The sequence below is a fragment of the Periplaneta americana genome, chromosome 16, assembly GCF_040183065.1.
Source record: "Periplaneta americana isolate PAMFEO1 chromosome 16, P.americana_PAMFEO1_priV1, whole genome shotgun sequence".
NCBI lineage: Eukaryota > Metazoa > Arthropoda > Insecta > Blattodea > Blattidae > Periplaneta > Periplaneta americana.
This window is the reverse complement of record NC_091132.1, coordinates 89,936,916-89,959,363: the sequence shown is the minus strand read 5'-3', so window position 1 is coordinate 89,959,363 and position 22,448 is coordinate 89,936,916. Positions and strand designations below refer to the sequence as shown.

Here is a 22,448-nt window from a genome sequence, read left to right as displayed (position 1 = left end):
TTTATAATTATTACTATATTCAACGTCTCTAAAAGTAATATGTTAAAAGCCTAAAGCAGTAAAATCAATATGTCACTTAAGCGGTAAGAAGAGGGAAATTGTTATGTGTGTAAGGTTGGGAATACTGAATGTGGAATTTTACATTTTCCGCGGATTGGTTTTGTGCGGAAACCAAGGAAATACGCACGATCTCGCATAAAAGAAGTTTACTTGTTACTGAAGTTAATGATTGATACCATGCCTAACAAGAAAAGTAACGTATTGAAGGAAAATTCTGTGGTAGGTGTATTATTTCGCAAATGCTAGATAGGTATATAGAATTAAATTGCTGCCGGTAATTTTTTCCCCTCGATCTTTATTCGTCATTTTTATTTCCCCCCCCTCGAATTTTAAGGGTGTGGTATTACTTGATTTATAATTAACATATTTTCAAGTAAAAATCTACATTCGACATAGAAAGTGGGAAGTTCCTGAAGTTGCTTAAAGGGGAAACACATTGCTTTCCTTATTATATGCACCGATAGATGGCAGTTTCAAAATTAATTAAACGTGTATAAAAGTAAAGTATGACGTCATACACTGGCAACATAACAATCGGCTATGCAATTGCAAGCTACATGCGTCCAAGGGAGGTTTGGCACTAAAAATAAAAAAAATGGAAGAATCCAATATATGTGTGAAGGAAAGAGTTGCTTTATTATGGAAACGAGAAAATCGCAAGCAGGGTACATTCCTCTTATCGCAAGCGAAATGAAAGTGAAAAAGGTGATCTGGTAAAATCAAAACTTGCCAAAATGTTCGAAAAGAATGTGTGAGACAAGGCAAAAAGGAACGAAAAATGATTTTACAAGATATAGTACAATAGCTGTAACTGCTATAATAATGATGTATCTGCATCAAGTTTATAATATGTTCATACTGTAAAAATGTGATTATGTATTCAAGAAAGACAAACTTATACAAAAATCTTTCACTTACTTTAATGAACACTAGCATGGCGCAGGGAATCGGGAAATTTTTAATTGAATCGGTCATTGCAGAAAGGGGATAAGTCATAAAATCTTACTTTTGAGATAATCAATAAAAACTGTTTTCTTCTTCCAATACTGGAGTAATCATTATAAATATTTTTTCTTACTTTGTTTATGAATAGTGATGTCTAATACATCATGTTAGACATCTGACATCTCAAACACTTTTGTTTAAAGTTGTTTAATCGAACCATGACTTATCCCCTTTCTGCAAGGAATTTTTAAATATAAAAGAAAAAATATATAATTTACAATTTTGGGCTGATGTAATATTTGATATCAAACTAAATGTTAATAATTACGATGATAACGATGTTTTTGTGTGTAATTACTACATTACTGTCACCATTTACATAATAATTTTTGCATTTTAATCATTATTCCTGCTACAGAAATGTATCAATATGTGATTTTATATCACAGTTTTAAATCAAAACTCTACTTTTAAACTAATACTTAAAAACTGCATATAGGACAGCAAAATAAAAATACACTAAAGTACTACATTAAATAATTTGTTTCAATTGTTATAGAGTGTATTGTTAGACGTTGGAAGCCACGTCATTTGTAGATTCCTTGTCACAAGGTGGCCAGTTCAGGATCTCTTCGTAAAAGAAAGTGTGTTCCAATGGAATGTATTGCCTCACTTTCGATACGTCTCCAAGTTTTTTTTTTCGTATTAATGGGAATTTTCCCTTTGTATGCTTTTGTGTAGGCATTACTATGCGTCCAGAACCTGGTTTTTTCATACATAATCTGTGTTTCCTCATTTCACTACCAATGAACAAACTGGCAGTCACACATCCTGGACCATCTTTAGAGTAAACAAATTCACTGAATTGTGCTGAAGAAAACATATTCTTATCTTTCCCTTTCTTCCTCAGTGTGTCTAATGAGCAGGTGGTTTTCTTGTAATGTTCTGGCCACCAGTATTTAAAATTCAAAATATCATCAGTAGTAACTGATTCTACAGAAAATCTGTTGTTTGTGTTTGCCTGGTGGATCAAGGTATTGTATTGGTCTGGCACATACTGTATACCCTGTCTGTCTTCCTTAGTTTGCGCTTCACTACACCAAAGTTGCGGTAACAGGGAAGAAATGAATGGCCTCGTTGTGGAAAATAATGAATGATTTTGTTAAATCTCCCCATTTGGGTCAGTGCAAGCAACAATCGAATTAAGGTATGATTTTTATTTTGCCCTCCACAGTTATCAGAGAAAATATACAATTCCTTGACTGAAGAAGGGACATTATTTTCAATGTAGTTCAGAAGGAACACACTTCATTTGAAGATTTGTGGCCTATGCCTTCATGATAGGATAGAAGTTCGCCGTATGGTCTTTGAAATTGTGAATGTTGAAAATTGAGGACCCAAAATTGCGTCTAAACAAACAATGAGTAGTTTCTTACCCACATTGTTCTCCTGTCGTACGGGCTGCTGCAGACTTCCCAATGGAATTGATGTTCCAATGCCTTCAGTTTATTTTCTTATTTACATTTCTGCGATAGTTAATTTCATTGCGTTTACGTTTACCACTAATAACACAGTTTTCTTCCCCTGGGTCACGTACTACTTCTAGCTTAGCTGTCATTTTCCTTATCAGCTGATGGGCCGTAACTTATTAGATCCGCGACACTCTGTTGCGTCACGTCGTCAGTCAGTGCAGAAAGAAGGTAAGTCGCTGACTTGTCCCCTTTCTGCAATGACTGCGCTGCTTATGGTACTCTGCTTGGCGTTGAGAATGAGCAAATTTGTTCCATTTCTGTATGGAAATGTGTGTCTAGGTCTGGAGAAAGCAATGGCACTCTTAACTCATTTTCGCGTTTTTCATGACTTATCCCCTTTCTGCAATGACCGATTCAATTAACGTAAATGACACGAATAAACACAATACAAATATTATTTACTGATGGACGTGCATGTACATAATATGCCATTTATGTTGCCTTTATTAAACAATGCCACTTGTCATGAGTTCGTATAGGTCAGTTTCTGTCAGATGCGTTTCCAATTCATTGTGGGCGAAAGCAAGGAGATGCACTCACCTTTACTTTTTAACTTCGCTCTAGAATATGCCATTAGGAAAGTTCAGGATAACACAGAGGGTTTGGAATTGAACGGGTTACATCAGCTTCTTATCTATGCGGATAACGTGAATATGTTAGGAGAAAATCCACAAACGATTAGGGAAAACGGGGAAATTCTACTTGAAGCAAGTAAAACGATAGGGTTGGAAGTAAATCCCGAAAAGACAAAGTATATGATTATGTCTCGTGACCAGAATATTGTACGATATGCAAACATAGAAATTGGAGATGTATCCTTCGAGGAGGTGGAAAAATTCAAATATCTTGGAGCAACATTAACAAATATAAATAACACTCGGGACGAAATTAAACGCAGAATAAATATGGGAAATGCGTGTTATTATTTAGTTGAGAAGCTTTTATCATCTAGTCTGCTGTCAAAAAATCTGAAAGTAGAATTTATAAAACAGTTATATTACCGGTTGTTCTGTATGGCTGTGAAACTTGGACTCTCACTTTGAAAGAGGAACAGAGATTAAGGGTGTTTGAGAATAAGGTGCTTAGGAAAATATTTGGGGCTAAGAGGGCTGAAGTTACAGGAGAATGGAGAAAGTTACACAACACAGAATTGCACGCATTGTATTCTTCACCTGACATAATTAGGAACATTAAATCCAGACGTTTGAGATGGGCAGGGCATGTAGCACCTATGGGCGAATCCAGAAATGCATATAGAGTGTTAGTTGGGAGGCCGGAGGGAAAAAGACCTTTAGGGAGGCCGAGACGTAGATGGGAAGATAATATTAAAATGGATTTGAGGAGATGGGATATGATGATAGAGAATGGATTAATCTTGGTCAGGATAGGGATCGATGGCGGGCTTATGTGAGGGCGGCAATGAACCTCTGGGTTCCTTAAAAGCCAGTAAGTAAGTCACTTGTCATGTTACTTCTTGAAGATGACATACGAAAGATTTGCTCCATTTCTGCGTACACATTCCGGTAGCCTGGTGTGGAAACTCTGGAATGCTCGGTGTATCATGTCTCGAGGAATGCCAGTGATTTCGTCTTCAATCCTCTCTTTTTGTTCAGCGATGGTTGCAGGACGTGTGCGCTACACATTGCTTTTAAGATGTCCCCACAGGAAGAAATCGAAAACACTAAGATCAGGAGATATCGCAGGCCATGGAATGTCACCGTTACGTGACATGACGTGCCTTCCAAACATTTGGTGAACGGCTTCCATCAATTGTCGACCAGTATTCTTTGCACAGAGACTGCAGTCTTAACATCGCAAACATCTGGTTTCAGCAAGACGGAGCCACGTCACATACTGCTAGACAATCGATGGAAGCCGTTCGCAAATTGTTTGGAAGGCGAATCATGTCACGTAACGGCGACATTCCATGGCCTGCAAGATCCCCTGACCTCAGTGTTTGCGATTTATTGCTGTGGGGACATCTTAAAAGCAATGTGTACCGCACACATCTTGCAACCATCGCTGAACTAAAACAAAGGATTGAAGATTAAAATCACTGGCATTCCTCGAGACATGATACACCGAGCATTCCAGAGTTTCCACACTAGGTTATCAGAATGTGTGCCCCGAAATGGAGCACATCTTTTCGATATCATTTTCGAGAGTAACATGACAAGTGGCATTGTGTAATAATGACAATGTAAATGGCATATTATGTACATGCACTTCCATCAATGAATAATGTTTGTTCTGTGTATATTCGTGCAATTTACGTTAATTCAAAATGTCCCGTTTTCCTGCACCACCCTGTAATAGTACCTCGAAGACCTAGCATCGCACGGCGAAGATGAACTGATCTATGTTGAAAAGGGAACTGCAACTACAGTATTCTCTTTCTTTATAGACGAGTTCTACAGGCAATTAAAAATCGCGGCGCGAGGGGCCGGTCGAAGAATGAAACATAGATTCATTACTGCTTTGTAAATCGCTTTTTTGTTCGTGTTGTAAATATACTTCTCTGATTTATTTTATTAATAGTGGATTATTAGTTATTCAAATTAACTTTATCGGACATAAAAGGTTAAACGCAGTTTTACGTCTATTTGTTTTTGAATGGTCAAATAAATCATTAAATTTTGTCTATAAATTACATCGACAAAATTTACACCTCAACATAGTAGGGTCTCAGACACTTTTAAAAACAAATCTTTTTGAACTAATTCGGCCACTCAAAGGCACTACTACAGTGACAAATAATACGTTTTTAAAGACACTTTTTTTCTTTTGTTTTCTTCTAAATTTATGAACGAAAGGCAACCGCAAATGATCACAGCCATCCGCCATCAAATTCATTCAGTGTTTTCTTCCCAAGGGCAGGTCTTTCCTGTAAACCTAGCATTCTCCCAGTTTCCCCAATATTCGCCTTCCTCTTGAGTTTCCGCATAAAATAATTCATAGTATCTTAATGTTGTTTATCATCTGTTATCTTCTTCTGCCACGACTTTTTCTCTGTTCACCACTCCTTCCAGTGCATCATCATTCGGTAGGCAGTTTCTTCTAAGCCAGTGACCCAGCAAATTCAGATAAATAACCTTCAAGTCGTTTTTATTTTCTTGCTATTCGATAATTATTTAAAGCCTTGGTTTTTCTGAACCGACGCATACGACGTGTGAGGTGCGAGACCCGCCTCGCACAAATCTCGCAGTTATAGAAACCACTCATTATCTCTCGTGTAGACCGGATTTGTGCGAGGCGGGCCTCGCACCTCGCACGTCGCACGTCGCACGTCGCACGTCGCATGCGTTGGTTCAGAAAAACCAAGGCTTAAGAGTACCGTAACACAAAGCGGACTGAACGAATTGTTTCAAATGGAGGTATTGTTGTCAATAATGATAATTGTTTTTGACGTTTTACTGGCGTTCGTTCCAGGGTTGACAACACAATCGGATGTATAAAATAAAACTAAACTCTGCACAGAATTTTGAAGATTTCTAAAAATTCCTTTGATCACCGACGGCAGTTTTTTCCACTCAACACTACCTAAAATCACCAAATTCAGTAGGAAAGAAATCGAAGTAGGCAACACTGCACGAGTTGCGATGTAACGGAATTCTGAATAAATGTATTTACGGGAGAGTTCAAAAGGGAAACAATTCAAAATTTAAAACTTTGAGAACAATGAATTTTAAAGTTTTATGTTGTGAAAAATCCAATTAACACGCTCTAATTTGGAACTTATACTGGGTGTTCATTTCAAAGTGTGTCATGACGTCTCTGTTGATGAGTCAGCGATTTGAAGCGAGTTTCAGCTTTTATGTCAGAGAAGTTGCCTATTAATCAAGGCGTTCAATCTGAACTTGAGAACGTGTACGGTAAAACTTCAACGTCGTAGCACCAGATGGCGGCTGTACGGTCTGTGTGCTACCATAACCTCTTTCGAACTGTGTCTTGCGCGGCCAAGTCGTACGCAGGGTATTTGTTATCATCGGTTGCGTACGGCAGCATTCCACAACACAAACCAAATGCTCCGTGTCCATGTTGACCGTCGAAGTTAATGTCAACAAATACGTAAGTAATCGTCTTAACCCTCTCCCCATATCCCGACAGTAAGAAAAAAACTCACCTAAGTACATGTTTTGAAACAGTGCACATTCCTGCCACTACCGGCGTTACCGTACATATCGGTAAGTACTCTTCTGAATGAACGCCGTACTTGCTAGGCAAATTCTCTGGCACACAAGTAATACACCTCTGCGGAAGTGTAGGAAGATTGAATTCTCTAGGCTCATCGACTAGCCACATGACGGCACACAGCGAGCCATGACACACTTTGAACTGAACACCCAGTAGTACATACAGGGACAGCATTTTATTTTTACTAACATTTCTAATATTAACCTGGCTATACCTTTGGATTAACGGTTGAGAACCGGAAACACCGTTTGCTACCCTCTTCCACGACTAGGTTTCGATGATACTGGCGTAAAATACAAACAAAAATGACTTTACTAAGTATAGAAGGGAAGAAAAGTAGTTTATCCATTTACGTAAACTAGGAAATATCGCGATTTTCAGTTTGATAATTTTCATTGGGTTTTTGTTTAATCAAAATACAGTACTATATTAACAATAAGTGTTTTTACTCACGAACTGAGCTATCCATCGGACCTATTCATTATGCATTGTTTATTATACTGTCTACAGCACATTAGCATACAATGCAGAGAATGAATTTAAATTGAAAAATAATCATAATATGGACATTTAGACACATTTTTGAAAATGCTGGCCGTTTATTTCGATACAGGCTTCATTCCTTGTGTATATATTGTCGCACTATAGAGTATTGTACCTAATTCCAATAATCAGTTTCGGCCTTCGTACTAGTAACTCATGTTGAAATAATTCTGTACCCACTCTATAAAAGAGTACCTTACGTACTGTAAATTCAAACTTCACTTCTGGCCGATCCGAAAAGATAAAATTACTCAGACATGCTATCTACTATCCGTCCAAGTGGTTTTGTCACAGGGTCGTAGGAAGGGGATAAATCACGTGACAGTTAAGTACTTAACGAGGCCCTTTTATTTATGTTATTTTAAACAGTTGTATAATATTACGTAGACGTCCAATTCTTAACAGAAATTAATGTTTTCAGAAAAGAACTAAGACAATCCAGCCACTAGCCTTTATAGAGGGGCGAACAGAAGCGGTTGGGGGAAACCGGAATGCGACATAGGCAAACGGACAACAGTCCCAGTGCGAAAATAAGATTCAATATTGAAAGCTCTTTCGTCACTGGAAAACGCGAACATATTTCTGGACGTACTACACTCACTACTGTTTGCTATGATCGTAAGGCGACTTTGAATGCATATGCTGCCTTGGTTCTGTGTGGAGGACGGTTAGAAGTTTACTAGTAGAGGGAATGGGAGTGAAATACATTAAAAAACTCGGATACAATAAAAATTGAAGTAAAAATGAAATTATGTCCCTGCATAAAACATCATTAATGGAATTTGAAGTAACTTCAAAGATTCTTCGATTTTTCACAGTAACATAAAGCTTTAAAATGAATGTTTCACAAAACTTTAAAATTTGAGTTGTTTCCCTTACAAGAACAAAAGAAGATAAAGGAAAAAGGGAAACAAGGAATAGCGAAAGAAAGACAGAGCGAGATATCTATAACAAAAGCAGAAAAGAATTAAGACTATGTCTCTATTATAAACCGCAAGGTTTAAGTGGAATTTTGTTTCACTCGCGCATAATAAATTCGTTCGTGTTATAGGTTCCTAATACTACAACCTGACAAATAATGGGCATTCTTCAGTAAGGGTAGTAGCTAATTCACTTATTCTAGAGACTTAACGGATGTGGGATAAAGCCAGCAACCGATTTTATATTATGCTGGCCTTCATTTAACATCAGAGTCATGAGATAATTCAGTTTCCTTTCCTTTGAACTTGGAATATAGCCTATCTACTTTAATGTTACATGGCACGAGGCAGTGCAACCATTTACACTATAAATACAAAACTAGCACATACAAGCGCGTGGGTAGTGACATTGGAATCAGAAGTGTAATAGTAGTACGCTGAACTCTGTTGCCATAAAATTAAATTAATTGTCCGTACTATCGATTTCATCTACACCCACCATCTGTCGCTCTTAAAGCTGAACCCTTTGAGATCCGTCACGTTGGTGCACAACGCTTTAAAGATGATGTACTGTACAGATACGCAATCAACACTCAGATCTCGCTGTATCCTTTATCTACCTACAGCTCGATTCAGCGTTAATGGCCTCTGTCCTTGGTTGATTGGCTAGTGAGCGAGCTGTGTGTTGCGTCATAAGAAAAAATTTAATCACAAATGTGCATAGGAGGGGAAGAGGAAAGAGGAAGAAAAAAAATAATACTGAAGCTCGAAGCTGAGGGACACTCATGTCAATAAAATATAAGTCATCATGATATTGTTTAGTCAACAGACGTAGTGGTTAGTAACGGGACGTGTGGAAGAATATTGTGTTTCAAGACGGAGTGTACCTCGATAAGATAAGAAGGAAGTGTTAGGTGTTATGACTGCGCAGTCTGACCTGTGTGACCCAGCCCGCCAATAGTGATAAGTAATTCGCTCTTAGTCTGCCTACTTATTTTTTGCAGGAGCCAAAATCCCTGAATCAAGCTGTACACATATTTCTTCTTGGAAGTAGTTTGGTTAGTAGTGGACAGATTAGTTGGTATGTTCGTAGATAGATTGATAGGTAAGTTTATAGGGGACTTATACGTAGATAGATAGGTAGGTAGGTAGGTAGGTGGATTGGTTGGTGGGTGGATGGGTAAGTAGGTATATGAAAGAACTTCTATTATTAGAAGGTATATTAGTCGGTTGTTACGTAGGTAAGTAGGTAGGTGATATGTAAGTAGGTACTAGGTTGATGGGTAGGTGTATGTGTGTGGGTAGATAGTTCTATATGTTGGTACGTAGATAATTCTACTGGCTGTTATGTAGCAAGGTTGGTAGATATGTAGGAGTCAGTTTGGGTAACCCGAGGTTACGGTTCGATCCCGGCACAGGTCGAAGGCATTTAAATGTGCTTAAATGCGATAGGCCGGTATGAGTAGTTTTACTGGCATGTAAAAGAACTCCTGCGGGACAAAATTCCGGCACATCGAAGACGCTGATATAACCTCGGCAGATGCGAACATCGTTAAATAAAACATTTTTTAGATATGTAGGATTGTAGGTAGCTTAGTGAGGAGATAGCTGGACTGGTATACAGGTACGTAGATTAGTACGAGTAGTTATAGATATAGGTTAGTAGGTACACTTAGCGGCAAAAATAATGGGCCGACTCTTGGTCGATAGAAATGCTAAGTTCTATCCGCGGTTCACTCGTTTAAACGTAACCCACTGCAAGGCATTGCTGTGGTGTCTCTTCATTGAAAGTAGTTCGTCTATAATGTAGTAAACTTACGAGCAGTGTGTGGCCCAGTGGTAAGAAGTTTGACAGCCGTACCGGAGGTTGTGAGTTCGTCTCCCGGTACGGTAAAATTATTATTTTTTTTATTTTAACTTTTACTTAATTTAATTAGTTTAAATGTGAAACGGCATTTGTTAATAAACGTCGTTATGCCTACCTTTTAAAAATATTATTGTCCATCACCTGTGGGCTATTAATAGGTGAGACCTGGCCTGTATAAACAAAAATACTTGTTTCACATCCTAAAAAACCGGACGCATTTCAAACACAAATAAATAATTAAATTAACAAAAACAAACCATTTTTAATGTATTACCAAAACAAGGCCTGTGGTGGGGACTAGTATCTCGTCCACATACCACCTGCGTCAACAACTGCTCTCATTCTGCGCGGCATGGAGTCCACAAGATTATGGAACAGGTCTAAATTCTTGGCCATCACCTCCCACGCATCTAGAACTCTGTCCCACAATTCCTCAGGTGTCCGAAAGGGTGGTTGTTCTGCCCAATTAGAGCGTAGGATCCTTTTGACTGCAGCCCACAAATTTTGAATCGGATTCATATCTGGTGAATTTGGAGGCCAGTCGACTGGGTCGACATCACGCCTCCTCGTAAACCATCTTTGAATCCGGTTGGCGGTGTGTATCGGATGATTATCCTGCTGGAAGAAAAGTGTTCCTTCTGGATATCGTTTTCGAGAGGAAGGGATCATTACATTTGCCAAAATGTGTTCTTAGACTTCTGCCGTAAACTGGCCGTGGATGCGTTCCAGATGTCCTGCTCCATCGTATGACATCCACCCCCAACACGCAACCCTCACGCAACCCGACTTGTTAATAATTCGTCTCACGAAGCGTTCATCGTATCGGTGGCCATTCATACAGTACAGTAGGGCAGTACTATCGTTGCTATTGGAGACAATTAACTCGTCGGAGAAAATGACATTTCTCCAATCGAAGTCCTGTTTTCGGTGCGGTGTTTGAGGTAGAAAATTGCCATTGTAACGATAAGTAGCAACATTTTATTTGGTTTCTTGAATTGTAGTGCTTATATAATCTGCGTTTTACCAGTTATTATTGTGATACTTATATGATTTCGTAATTAAGTTGAAAGTGGACTCTTAAATGATAGGTAACGAATATGTTGAGCTTCTAAGACCAATCATTATGGCAAACCTTACGATGCAAAATATTACTGCTCTTTGGGTGATTCGGGTCATATTTTAAGGGTGAAAAGGGTCAGGATATTTTTAACTGATTTCACTGAAATATGGTTTATATTTGTCCTAAATGGGGAAATACAGAAGGAAGACGCAGCCTTCATGATTGGAGGAGTATATGTAGAGAACAATAAAAGCTTATCGTGAATTACAAAGCTCTTCAATGTACCCTATTACTGCCGACAAAGACGTCTGGAAAATGAGGTCAACCAACAGGTAAAGTATAGGGGAGGAAAAAACCGTGTTCTCAGTGGACCAATAAAAGCAATTTGCAAAAAGAGTACTTCGGCCTAAACTTTCAGCTTGTGGGTTTGAACTGAATGTTCGATGTTCGAAAAGATACCCATCATCATCATCATCATCATCATCATCATCAACGTCGTCGTCGTCGTCGTCGTCAGGAGATGATCAGGTGAATATGACACTGCATGTGTTTTTGCAATGTTAAATAGAGTGATCCTGTTTCTTTAAAGCTCGGAAACTGGGTACAATGCATGGGAAAGGGGAGTGAGTGGTACCATGAAACTTGTGTTAGAGCTGAGAGTAAGAAGAGATTTATTAGTGGAAGATGTTCATGGAATAATTAAAACAGGACATTTGTTGCTTGTGATGAATAATTAGTATTAAATATACGAGGTGAGCCATAAGTATGTTTGGAAAACTTATGAGCGTGCTCCTGGATAAAAAATAAGAACAATTCCTTATATGAAAATTTGACGGAAATAATGATTTTCGTTTTCATAAGCATCTGATCATATTGTGGTGTTTTTTGTTTTGTTTGTTTTGTTGTACGAGTGTTTGTTTACAAACAATACAGTAACAATACAGTAGTACATTGTTTTTTGTTTTGATTGTACTCGGTGGTCCAGTGCCTTGGTCACCCAGGTCACCCGACTTAACTCCATTAGATTTTTACCTTTGAGGTCACTTGAAGGCTGTCATCTATTCAACATCAGTGAATAATGCAGACGAGCTATTGCAACTTGTTGAAAATGCATGCCAATTGACCCGTGATGACAACATTGTGTTTGAGCGAACTCGCCAGTCGTATGTCGTTTTCAGGCATGTGAAACAATGGAGGGGGACACACTGAACTCCTTTTATAAACGTTAAATGACAAGTTTCCCAACATGTACTTGTGACAAAAACAAAAAAGAACAAAAAGAAAGTATGACCATTTCTCCAAATTTTCATGTAAGGATTTTTTCTTATTTTTTATCCAAGAGCACGCTCACGCGTTTTCCAAACATAGTTATGGCTCACCCTGTATAATTTGTGTGGATCTGAATCTTCATAAGTATTTTAAATTGTACAAGTTTACGAATAAAAATGAAAAGTAAGAATGTTTCCATTCGCCCTTCTTGATGACCCTATTCACCCTGGCTGCTTAGGGTGAAAAGGGTTCATGTAGTACTTTGTTTAATTTATAAATATGCTGAATTGTTGCAGAGTTAATCCTGATATAGACATTTAAACGTGTAGCTAAAACAACAATCTTTCTGACGAAGTATCACACTTTAACTTTGATATTAAGGTATGTGAGTTATTAGAGTAAATATGAATTTTGACCCTATTCACCCTTGCTTACCCTATGTATATATTTAGCTCTAGAATGGTACCTGACAATACGAAATAGGTTTTTAATCGTGCACCATTTATATAGCGCACATCATCATAATAATAGTAGGTAGTGATGATGATGATGATGATGATGATGATGATGATGATGATGATAATAATAATAATAATAATAATAATAATAATAATAATAATAATAATATATAAAAATAAGAAGAATACCCTCCACCGTTGTGGAGTAATGGTTAGCATCCCTGACCGTGAAACGAGCGAGCTCAGGTTCAAATCCTTGTTGAGACTAGTTACCTGATTGAAGTTTTTTTTCCCCCTAACCATTAAGAGAAAATGCTGGCTAACTTTCGGCGCTGGACACTGGACTCATTTCGTCGGCATTATCACCATCTCACTCAGAAGTTCATAAAGCGCCGTGAAATAACCAATTAAAAAAAAAAAAAAGGAATGTATAGTACTGTACCTTAGTCCGCCCCCTGGCACGTTAATAAACGCTGCCCAACACGCTGGTTGGCTGCACTCTATTCCATTTTAATTTAAGTATTCCACGCTGTATAATATTTTAATGCAGAATGGTCTCGTGAAGGTCCGTTTTCACATAGAGTAATGTGCGGTGAATCCACGGGGACTATTCGGGGACTGTGGCGTGTGTCGTCGGTCTTCACATGAGGGACTGTGCGGCGACTGTACGTGGACATTTTTTTCTCATATTTTGCTATTTACGTACGCCTCTTCTTCTTGGCTAGTTGTTCTCATGGGTACAGTCGAGGAAGACGTTGTTATAGCTTTGCGTGCTACCTTGTATTACAAAAGCGAGAGAAAAGGAAAATGAAGTGGAAAAATGTATGAATTCATGATTTGTGGAGAGCACGTGACGAGGAGGGGGGGGGGGTCCACGCCACCTTTTGCCACTTAAAAGATGAACCAGTAAAGTGATCATGTTTCTGCAGCAGTATTATTAACTGTTCTTCTAGTCCGGAGTTCCAGCTTATCCTTTCGGAACGAAGGGGGAACAAGGAGTTCGAGTAACCAAAGAGTTTGTAATACTTACTAGAGAGACATACCCGTGAGTGGCAGGCAAGGAAAATGTCACAAATTGAATCTGCTAGCATCCGCCATTAAAGGGAGTGTTTGCGGCGCGAAATTCGAAAATAGTACCACAATACATTGATGCAGTCTGGTAATAGACACTGTTTTAAACATCTTTTACCAAGGATGGCTCGTGATGAAATAAAGATGAATGGCAGAGGAGGGCTATATTTATTACAGTATTATAATGTTTCATCTTTGGTAATATTATAAAGAATAAATTAAATCACCCATATACACTCGGGATAAGTAACAAATACTAGTATTGAATAATGGCAATGCGAACATAAATTTTCAGTATTACCAGTATTGTTTTAAGAACATAATAATTAATATCTACTGTAATATTTAAAATGATCTATATTTCAGTCTTTTCATGTAAAGGAAGAGGAAGGTATTTGGTGCTCAGAAAATGTTTAGTGGTGTAATATGACATCATCAAAATTCTGGAAACACTGATTTAAAACATAATGAGAATAAATTTTATCACAAAACAATCTATTCATTGTATAATTGATGATCACCAGGTTAGAGGTCAGTACAGGCTTTTTAATACAGTAGCAGTGATTAGACCTGGGGACGGAGCGAGTAGAACTGCTGAATTACTCGGTTCTATCGGTTTATGTGCTTGGCAGCGGAGCACCGAAGTTACTCGGTTAACTGTAGCCGTTACTGGTCAGTTCAACCGTTCAAACAGAGTTCACGTGTTTTACTTAATTCTAGCAGACAACAGCGTAGGTACTGTTGTATTTAAATATTTTCTGCTGCAGGACAGATTATTTCCTTATCCCCAAGGCGGGCTGAAAGGTCTCTAGTATTGAAGAGGAGTTCATCCTATTATATGACCTGTCAAGTGGGCCTAATGAACTCTGACAGTCTGAACATATTACCGTACATAATAGTAATAATTATAATAATAATAATAATAATAATAATAATAATAATAATAATATAAATATATATTATTATTACTAATATTACTCCAGGATAACAGAGAAAGTATGGAATTGAACGGGTTATATCAGCTCCTTGTTTATGCGGATGGCGTGAGTATTTTAGGAGAAAATCCACAAAAAAATTAAGGAAAACACGGAAATTTTACTTGAAACAAATAAAGAGGTAGGCGTGAAAGTAAATCCCGAAAAGACAAAGTATATGATTATGTCTCGTGACCAGAATATTGTACGAAATGGAAATATGAAGTTAGAAATTTATCCTTTGAAGAGCTGGAAAAATTCAAATATCTTAGAGCAACAGTAACAAATATAAATGACACTCGGGAGAAAATTAAACGCAGAATAAATGTGGGAAATGCGTTTTATTATTTGGTTGAGAAGCTTTTATCATTCATTCTGTCCTCAGAAAAGCTGAAAGAATTTATAAAACAATTATATTACCGGTTCTTTTATATGGTTATGAAACTTGGATTCTCACTTTGAGAGAGGAACAGAGGTTAAGGGTGTTTAAGAATAAGATGCTTAGGAAAATATTTGGGGGAAATAGTTATAATCACGCAAATGAAATTTGCAACCGCCATTTTGCAATGAAGGAAAGCACTTTTTTCTCGTCAATTGGCAAAGCGAAAGTGTTTTACTACAACGCTTTTAAAACACGCTTGGTTTCACTTTCAAAGTAAGTTTTAAAGTCGACTCAACCTATCTAAATTTTAAATCTGCCGCCACATATTGTACTCGGTACTCTACTCGGTTCAACCGAGTAATGACGTCACAGTAACTGCTCCGAACCGAACCGCTCCGTCCCCAGCCCTAGTAGTGATAACAGTAGGCCTAGTAGTAGTGGTAGTACTAGGTCTAGTATTGACGGTATTAGTAGACCTAGAAGTGGTAGTGACAAGGCAAGTAGTGGTGGCGGTGGCGGTGGCGGTGGCGATGGCGGCAGCGGCAGCAGCAGCGGCAGTAGTAGTAGTGGTGGTAAATTGGTGGTCATCAGCTATATTTTCACTAATTTGTTTGCATTCAATACAACTAAAAACCAGAGGTCATACTGTACAAAACGGAAATTACATGATTAATTTATTTATTCTGAAACAAAACAGTTTCATACAGATGCTGTCTGAGGATTTTTTTATGCACGCTGTTATTATAATCCACTGTAATGTGATGGCACCTAACCCTTACATAATTGTTGAAATCAACCATATAAACCTGATTAATGTGTCTATGGAAAAACTTTATCCAAGAAAAGTTCCGACATTCTATACACACATTCAAAGGATGAACTTCATTTAGAACATTCTTCCAAATATTATGAAATGCATGCTTTCCTGGGCATCCTACAACAGTAAGCTATGTTAATTATTTACGGCGCAGTATTTCACATTTTCGTACTATTTCCCTTCAAGTGTACGTATATTTATTTGTAATCGTCAATAAGCACGAACTGCTCGCACTCCCGCCGAAGCATCAACTTCCTTTAAGGGGATCCGGTAGGCAAAATTTCTTGAAAAAAAAAAATGTTTTCCAAATTTTATGCTATATAATTATATATTCTTTTCTGTTTAATTTGACATATATATCATTATTCTATCTTCCCTATAACTGTTACTAAAACAAGTGTGAATAAGCCCCTGGAATGCATAATAAGTTTAGTGAATTCTCTAATGCTTGCACTTAAAATTTAATATAGATTATTATAAAATTATTACTATTTTTATAATTATGTATACAAATATATGTATAAGTTTCATATGTATGCTACTCTTTACACACAAAAATAATTGTTCTGGTACCTAGGTTTTCCCAATTAAATTCTGTAGTGAATTACCTAAGCGTTACATAATAAAAAAATTACGCATATTATATTTCAGAGATTACATAATATACTTCAAATGTTATGTAATAATGCTTAGCACCCTTTCTGGATAGTAGTACATATTGTTAATCTGCCATACCTTGTCTCCCAGTTGGCATCTGTAGCAACAATCGTCCAGCGACGAGATGCATCGTCATATCTCTCCACCGTCAGATAGGTAAACCCGTGAGTCAAATTGTTTCTAGGATGTGCTGCCACCTGCGTAAAATGAGTGTCATTAACTTAACATCAGATATAACTATGGAAAACTCTTAATGGTAAAACTTTTTCTAATATAATTATAATGAATACAGGTGTACTACTAAAATAGTAGTTTTAGACAAACTTTACCTTATACCGGTATATTAAATACGTAAATGCACTATTTTATTGTATGAATTTAAGTAATTTGAAAGATAGGTCCAATTATTTATTTATTTAAAATATTTCTTTTTTTACAAACACAAATAACTGCCCATTACTGAAACCTCATTCTATTACTGTCAAATTATTAGTTAAGGAGAAATGCGTTCCGTAGATTTTCTGGTAGTACTCCCGTTGTCGCGTTTAAACTGCTACAATACCTGGAACTGTCACTATATCATCAGCTTAAATACATCTTTTCTTAAAGATTGACACGTTTCATCCTTGTGACGATAGTTTGCAGGAAACAATACATAGGCCAACTGTATAAGTCAGGGATGCTAAAATGTGCTACAATTGTGGCACACGTCACAAGCTGGAACTCGTGACGCATCCCTTCCTTTCATTCCCAAACGTCATTGGATATGGTAGAGCAGTCATGTCAACTGTTGCCCATAGGCGCAAGTGCGCGCTTTAGAACTCAGGAGAGCCTGAGCGCTTTACAGCAGAAAGGAAAGAGACAGACGAAAGAGGTAGTATATGCCGCTTGGGATGGCCAGCACTGATTCAATAGATAAAGGGAAGAGAACTTATTAAAACTGTATCCATGTTAATTTTTAGATTTGTCTGAGAAGTATAAGTCCATTATAGAAATGTAAGTTTTGATTTTAATGATCATTTTTCACAAGTTTGTTTTTTAATAAAAACGAATAATATTCTCAATGTTTTTACATAAAAGTGAAATTTTAAGATATGTTTATTTAGTAGCCTTACAGGTACTGAAACGATGTTTTAGTAAATCTAATATAAGTATCGTAAATACGTATTACTGAAGACAGTGTATTGAAAAAATTTTGAAAGTATTCGCATGGAAAATGTTTGTAAGGAAATGAATTAACAAAGCAACTACTGTTACATCATAAACAAGGATATGTACCCATGTGTTGTAAAAACGTCAGCTCTCTAGCTTCAGAAGATTTCGAGAAAATAATTTAATATTCTGATGATAGGAAGTTGCGCACCAATATCACCTTAAAAGCATAATGCGATAAGAGTTTTGTTATGGAATATTAGTTACAGTTAAAACATATACCTAGGTAACGTTGCTTTCTACTAATATTGTTTTGATTAGTTTATTGATTACTTTTATAAGGCTAAACATATCATCAATATAAATTCCAGCTTATTATGTCATACTCAAGCTCTTCTTTTTGAGATATAACTTTCTTTATGAATGATATGTTTAATTCATTTAGCACAGTATAGTTTTGCTACTACTATGGAATATATGTGAATATTCCTTCTTAACTCTTTATTATGTTATTAACTTTAAAACACAACTGCAACATTAAGAAATTGGTGTTGGTATTTTTTTTCAGACAATATACATAATATCAAACAGAAAAAAGACATATAAAAATAAAGACATATAAAAATAACGACATAAAATTCCACGTTCCGTTTAAAGTTTGTGCACCACTGTTTTTTAAATCCAACAGGCCTCTTATTCATATACATAACCCTTCCTCATTCCATACCTAGCGTTTGATGCCCGCTCACGACGTCAACGTTAGAAAAATGCGCTTGCTTTGACATCACTGTGGTAGAGGGAGAGGAAATGTGTATTTAGTATGCTTGCGAACGTCACAGATACGTAATCCAATGCCGGGGGAAGAAACTCTTTCCCCATGCTTCACCCCTCTTTTCCCCAGTTCTGCATCCCTGGATAAGTTTGGAATAGTCTGCCAAACGGTAGGTACAGATGTCAAATAAATGTGCGATTTGAACTTACGCATAAACTTATGTCCCTGTTCATGGATTCCTTCAAATATAAAACTCAAAAAAAGTGTTTTATGTATTTTTTCACTTGCTAGTATTCACACTCTATCTTTCGGCATTATTTTCAATTTAATTCATTTTTAATTTGATTTTTGATAATACCACCGAGTGTTCCTTTGTCGTGCCGCACCAATCAGCATGTCGTTGTCGGCAATGAGATTCTGTTATTCTTTACTGACAGCTTTTAAGTACACGTGGAGTAATTTCCATATCGCCAGATTGTTCCTTAATTAATTGTGAATAGGCCTATTTAAGTATGGGCACATATTCTATTTTTAACAATGAAGGAAGCCATCGGCGTAGCTAAGGGGATAGCGCTTCCCTCTGCCGATCCCGTGTTCCGAGGACTTGGGTTCGATTCCTGCTTAGGCTGATTGCCTTGTTGGGTTTTTCCGAGGCGAATGCTCGTCCCATCTCGTCAATTATCAACTTGGTATAACCATATTCCACCGACACTGAATAATGTAGTAGTTGATGCAGCACCGTTTAATAAATAACAGACTATAAGAAAAAGCGGTGAAGGAGAAAGCCGTGGCAACAGCTCATAACTAAGAACTTCCATTATCGCGACTGATGTTAATTATTGAAAGAAACCCACTTTGCTTTATCTACCAACATTAGGCCTTTCCTTTAGAAGACTTAAATAATAAAGATACAGCAATAAAAAGTAATGTGCCCGAAATGAACGCTTTCAATCAGAGAGAGCAAACTCAAACGAGCCACTGCCATTCATATCTTCTCGACTTATATTGTAACGAATATGGTTTGCAACTACATAACACTCGTTAGTTCGAAAAGCTGGAAAAAATTATATTTTTATTTTATTCATATCTGATCTGTAGATAGATTCAGTAATTAGTGATGTAAATTTCAAGTGTTAACTGTCGTAAAATCGGCTCCTGAGCTTTGCGAGGGTACAGGAAAGAAACGTGACAAAGAGAAACATTAAATTTGAAATTGTAGCAGCTTCATAACTATCACGATAACATCACCCCGTTTCGTCATTTCACTACACTTCCCTTCCTTCATATTGGCGAATACAGTTTATTAAAGTGCAGATAAGAGCAATACATATTACTACTACTTTCGAAAAGAAAAAACCGACTCCTAAGAGTTCCGTGACGTATCTACACAGAGTGTTAAAAAAGTGTCCAACATTATAGGAGGTGCTAGTATGCATCAGAACGAGAAAATAATGTGTAATAAACATGGGTCCTACATCACATACTTTCTGAGATCTGAACATTTGTTCATAGGAGGTGCTCAATCTGACGTCCATTCATGGTAATGCATTCCTCTGCCCTTTGGCGTAAGGAATCACGCACTCTTTGAAATTGGCCTGGTTCCTTCCTTTGTCCCCATAACCAAAAGTCTAGAGGATTTAGGTTTCGGGAACGAGTAGGCCAAGATGTGGGATTTCCCCGACCAATGCAGAGGTCCTGAAATGTCAACGTCAGATGTTCAAGCACATTGCGGAGAAAATGTCCTGGTGCGCCATCGTGCATGAGCCACACCTGTAGTCTTGCTGACATAGCACATTCTCCAGCAAGGTAGGCAATACGTTAATAAGAAAGTCCTGAAAGTCTCTGTGGTAGCACGTATGGCCCTATTAATCTATTGCCATGAACGCCTGTCCATATGTTGATTGAGAATCGGTGATGATGCTTTATTTCTTCAACTGCATGGAGATTTTCATCAGCCCATACATGCTGATTACGAAAATTCAAAACACCATCTTTCCTCAACCTCGCTCATATCCACAACCAGACTTTTTTTCAGTATTCCTTGAGACGTATCAGTATTCCATCCCAAGAGTGTCAACTAAGGTAAGATTATCTGGTAGTCTGCTGTATTGTAGGGCAAAGAAATGCACTGGCATGAATGGACGTCACATTCAGCACCTCCTATGAACATGTGTACAGATTTCAGAAAATATATGTTGTAGGACCCATGTTTATTAGACATAATTTTCTTATTTTGATGCATACCATCACCTCCTAAAATAGTGGATATTTTTTTTAACACTCTGTATTTTTTAACTTCCTTCTACTCGCAACATTCTTGGGGTCAGACAATAGTAACAGAATTCGCTATCCGCCTTTCCGGCGCAACAAGACAAATGAAGACTTCTTACCTCAGTTGTCGTATTGTAACTTCCACGCTTATGAGCAGGCTTGGAGACTTTGGACCCGATACAATAAGTTTACTGTGCATGCATTATAGGTTGTTGACTCACTGCAGGTAGATAGAGATGTGTTGAGGTAACAACGTTGCTATTTAGAGTAGGGTACGGTAGTATGGGGAAACAAACATATATGTACAGTTTCCCTGAAAAGGAATGAGACGATTGAATATTCATAAGTCTCAGATGTAAAACACTGCGCATGATCAGAGACCAGAGCACTGATACACAAGATAACGAATATTGAGTTACTTAGATTCAAGCTATTTGGTTTGTTACTAGCATCGTTCCGGAATTCACTTCAAAAACTGCAAAAAATATGATAATATTACGTAAATAAGAGATAAATATATACGTAAATCGTGTAGTTAAATCGACAATGGACTTTCATGACTAGATCGACACTCCGCACAGAAAGTAAAGCTTTCGTGTCGTTGCAATAGCTCAGACGCTAAGATCTCTGCGTGTTGTGTAGAAGAGAGCGAGTTCGATTCTTAGTCTATATCAACGATTTTTTTTTTCCTAAATAACGTTGAAATAGAGTTTTACAAAGTCCTCAGATTAAGTGTTAATGATCACAGAAATTACAAAATTACAAGTTATAATATTATAAACGTTAATCTAATGAACGTATTTATACACACACACATACAATGTAAATGCATATATATATTAAAAACTAACAATTAAAATAAAATTAAAAATATATTCCTAAGCCATACAGACAAACCATTACTAAGGTTTAGAGTACTTAGGCCATGTCATTTGTTGAGTAATTATTACAATATTTTAGTAGTAGCTTTCCCATATGTGTCATAAATGCACTCGCACAAAACAATTTTTGTTAAAAGTGTGGCTTTGGATTATTTCATTCTCACCCCTTCAGTTGATTTTAACTATTTTATCTACGTGTTTAATTTAATGTGCATTCAATTTAATTCATGTTATGATTGAATGTATAAGCACTGTTGCAGTTATTGATTAATTACATATATTAATACTAACTATTAAATGCATGTGTTAACTAATTGCAGTATCTTTTGCAAAATCTTGAATGTTTAAGTTGTCAATAATATTTCGTACTATATACTATAAGACATTAAAAGAATTTGCAATAGATTTGGGATCCTCTACTTTATAATCACTAATTTTAATGAAAAAATATTTTCTTTCTTAGGATATCTACAAGTTTAACTTTAATAATATTCCGAATAGCTTTAATTGCATTATCTGGATTTTGTGCTTTTCTATTCAAATGTGTTCTATTTCCCTCTTTCATAAATTTTGATAAATTACACTGTACTTCTTGTAGTATTTAAGAATATGAGGATGGTTAC

General features: G+C 37.0%; 1 protein-coding gene across 4 annotated transcripts in view; it reads right to left on the bottom strand.

The window, feature by feature from the left end:
* The window catches only part of CDase (neutral ceramidase), a 440,785-nt gene that overhangs the window by 19,675 nt on the left and 398,662 nt on the right, over window positions 1–22,448 (bottom strand). For all 4 annotated transcript variants that reach the window (XM_069812523.1, XM_069812522.1, XM_069812521.1 and 1 more), the window contains exon 13: window positions 16,828–16,946. In XM_069812523.1, the coding sequence (XP_069668624.1) occupies window positions 16,828–16,946 (119 nt within the window). The remainder of the gene's footprint in view (window positions 1–16,827; window positions 16,947–22,448) is intronic.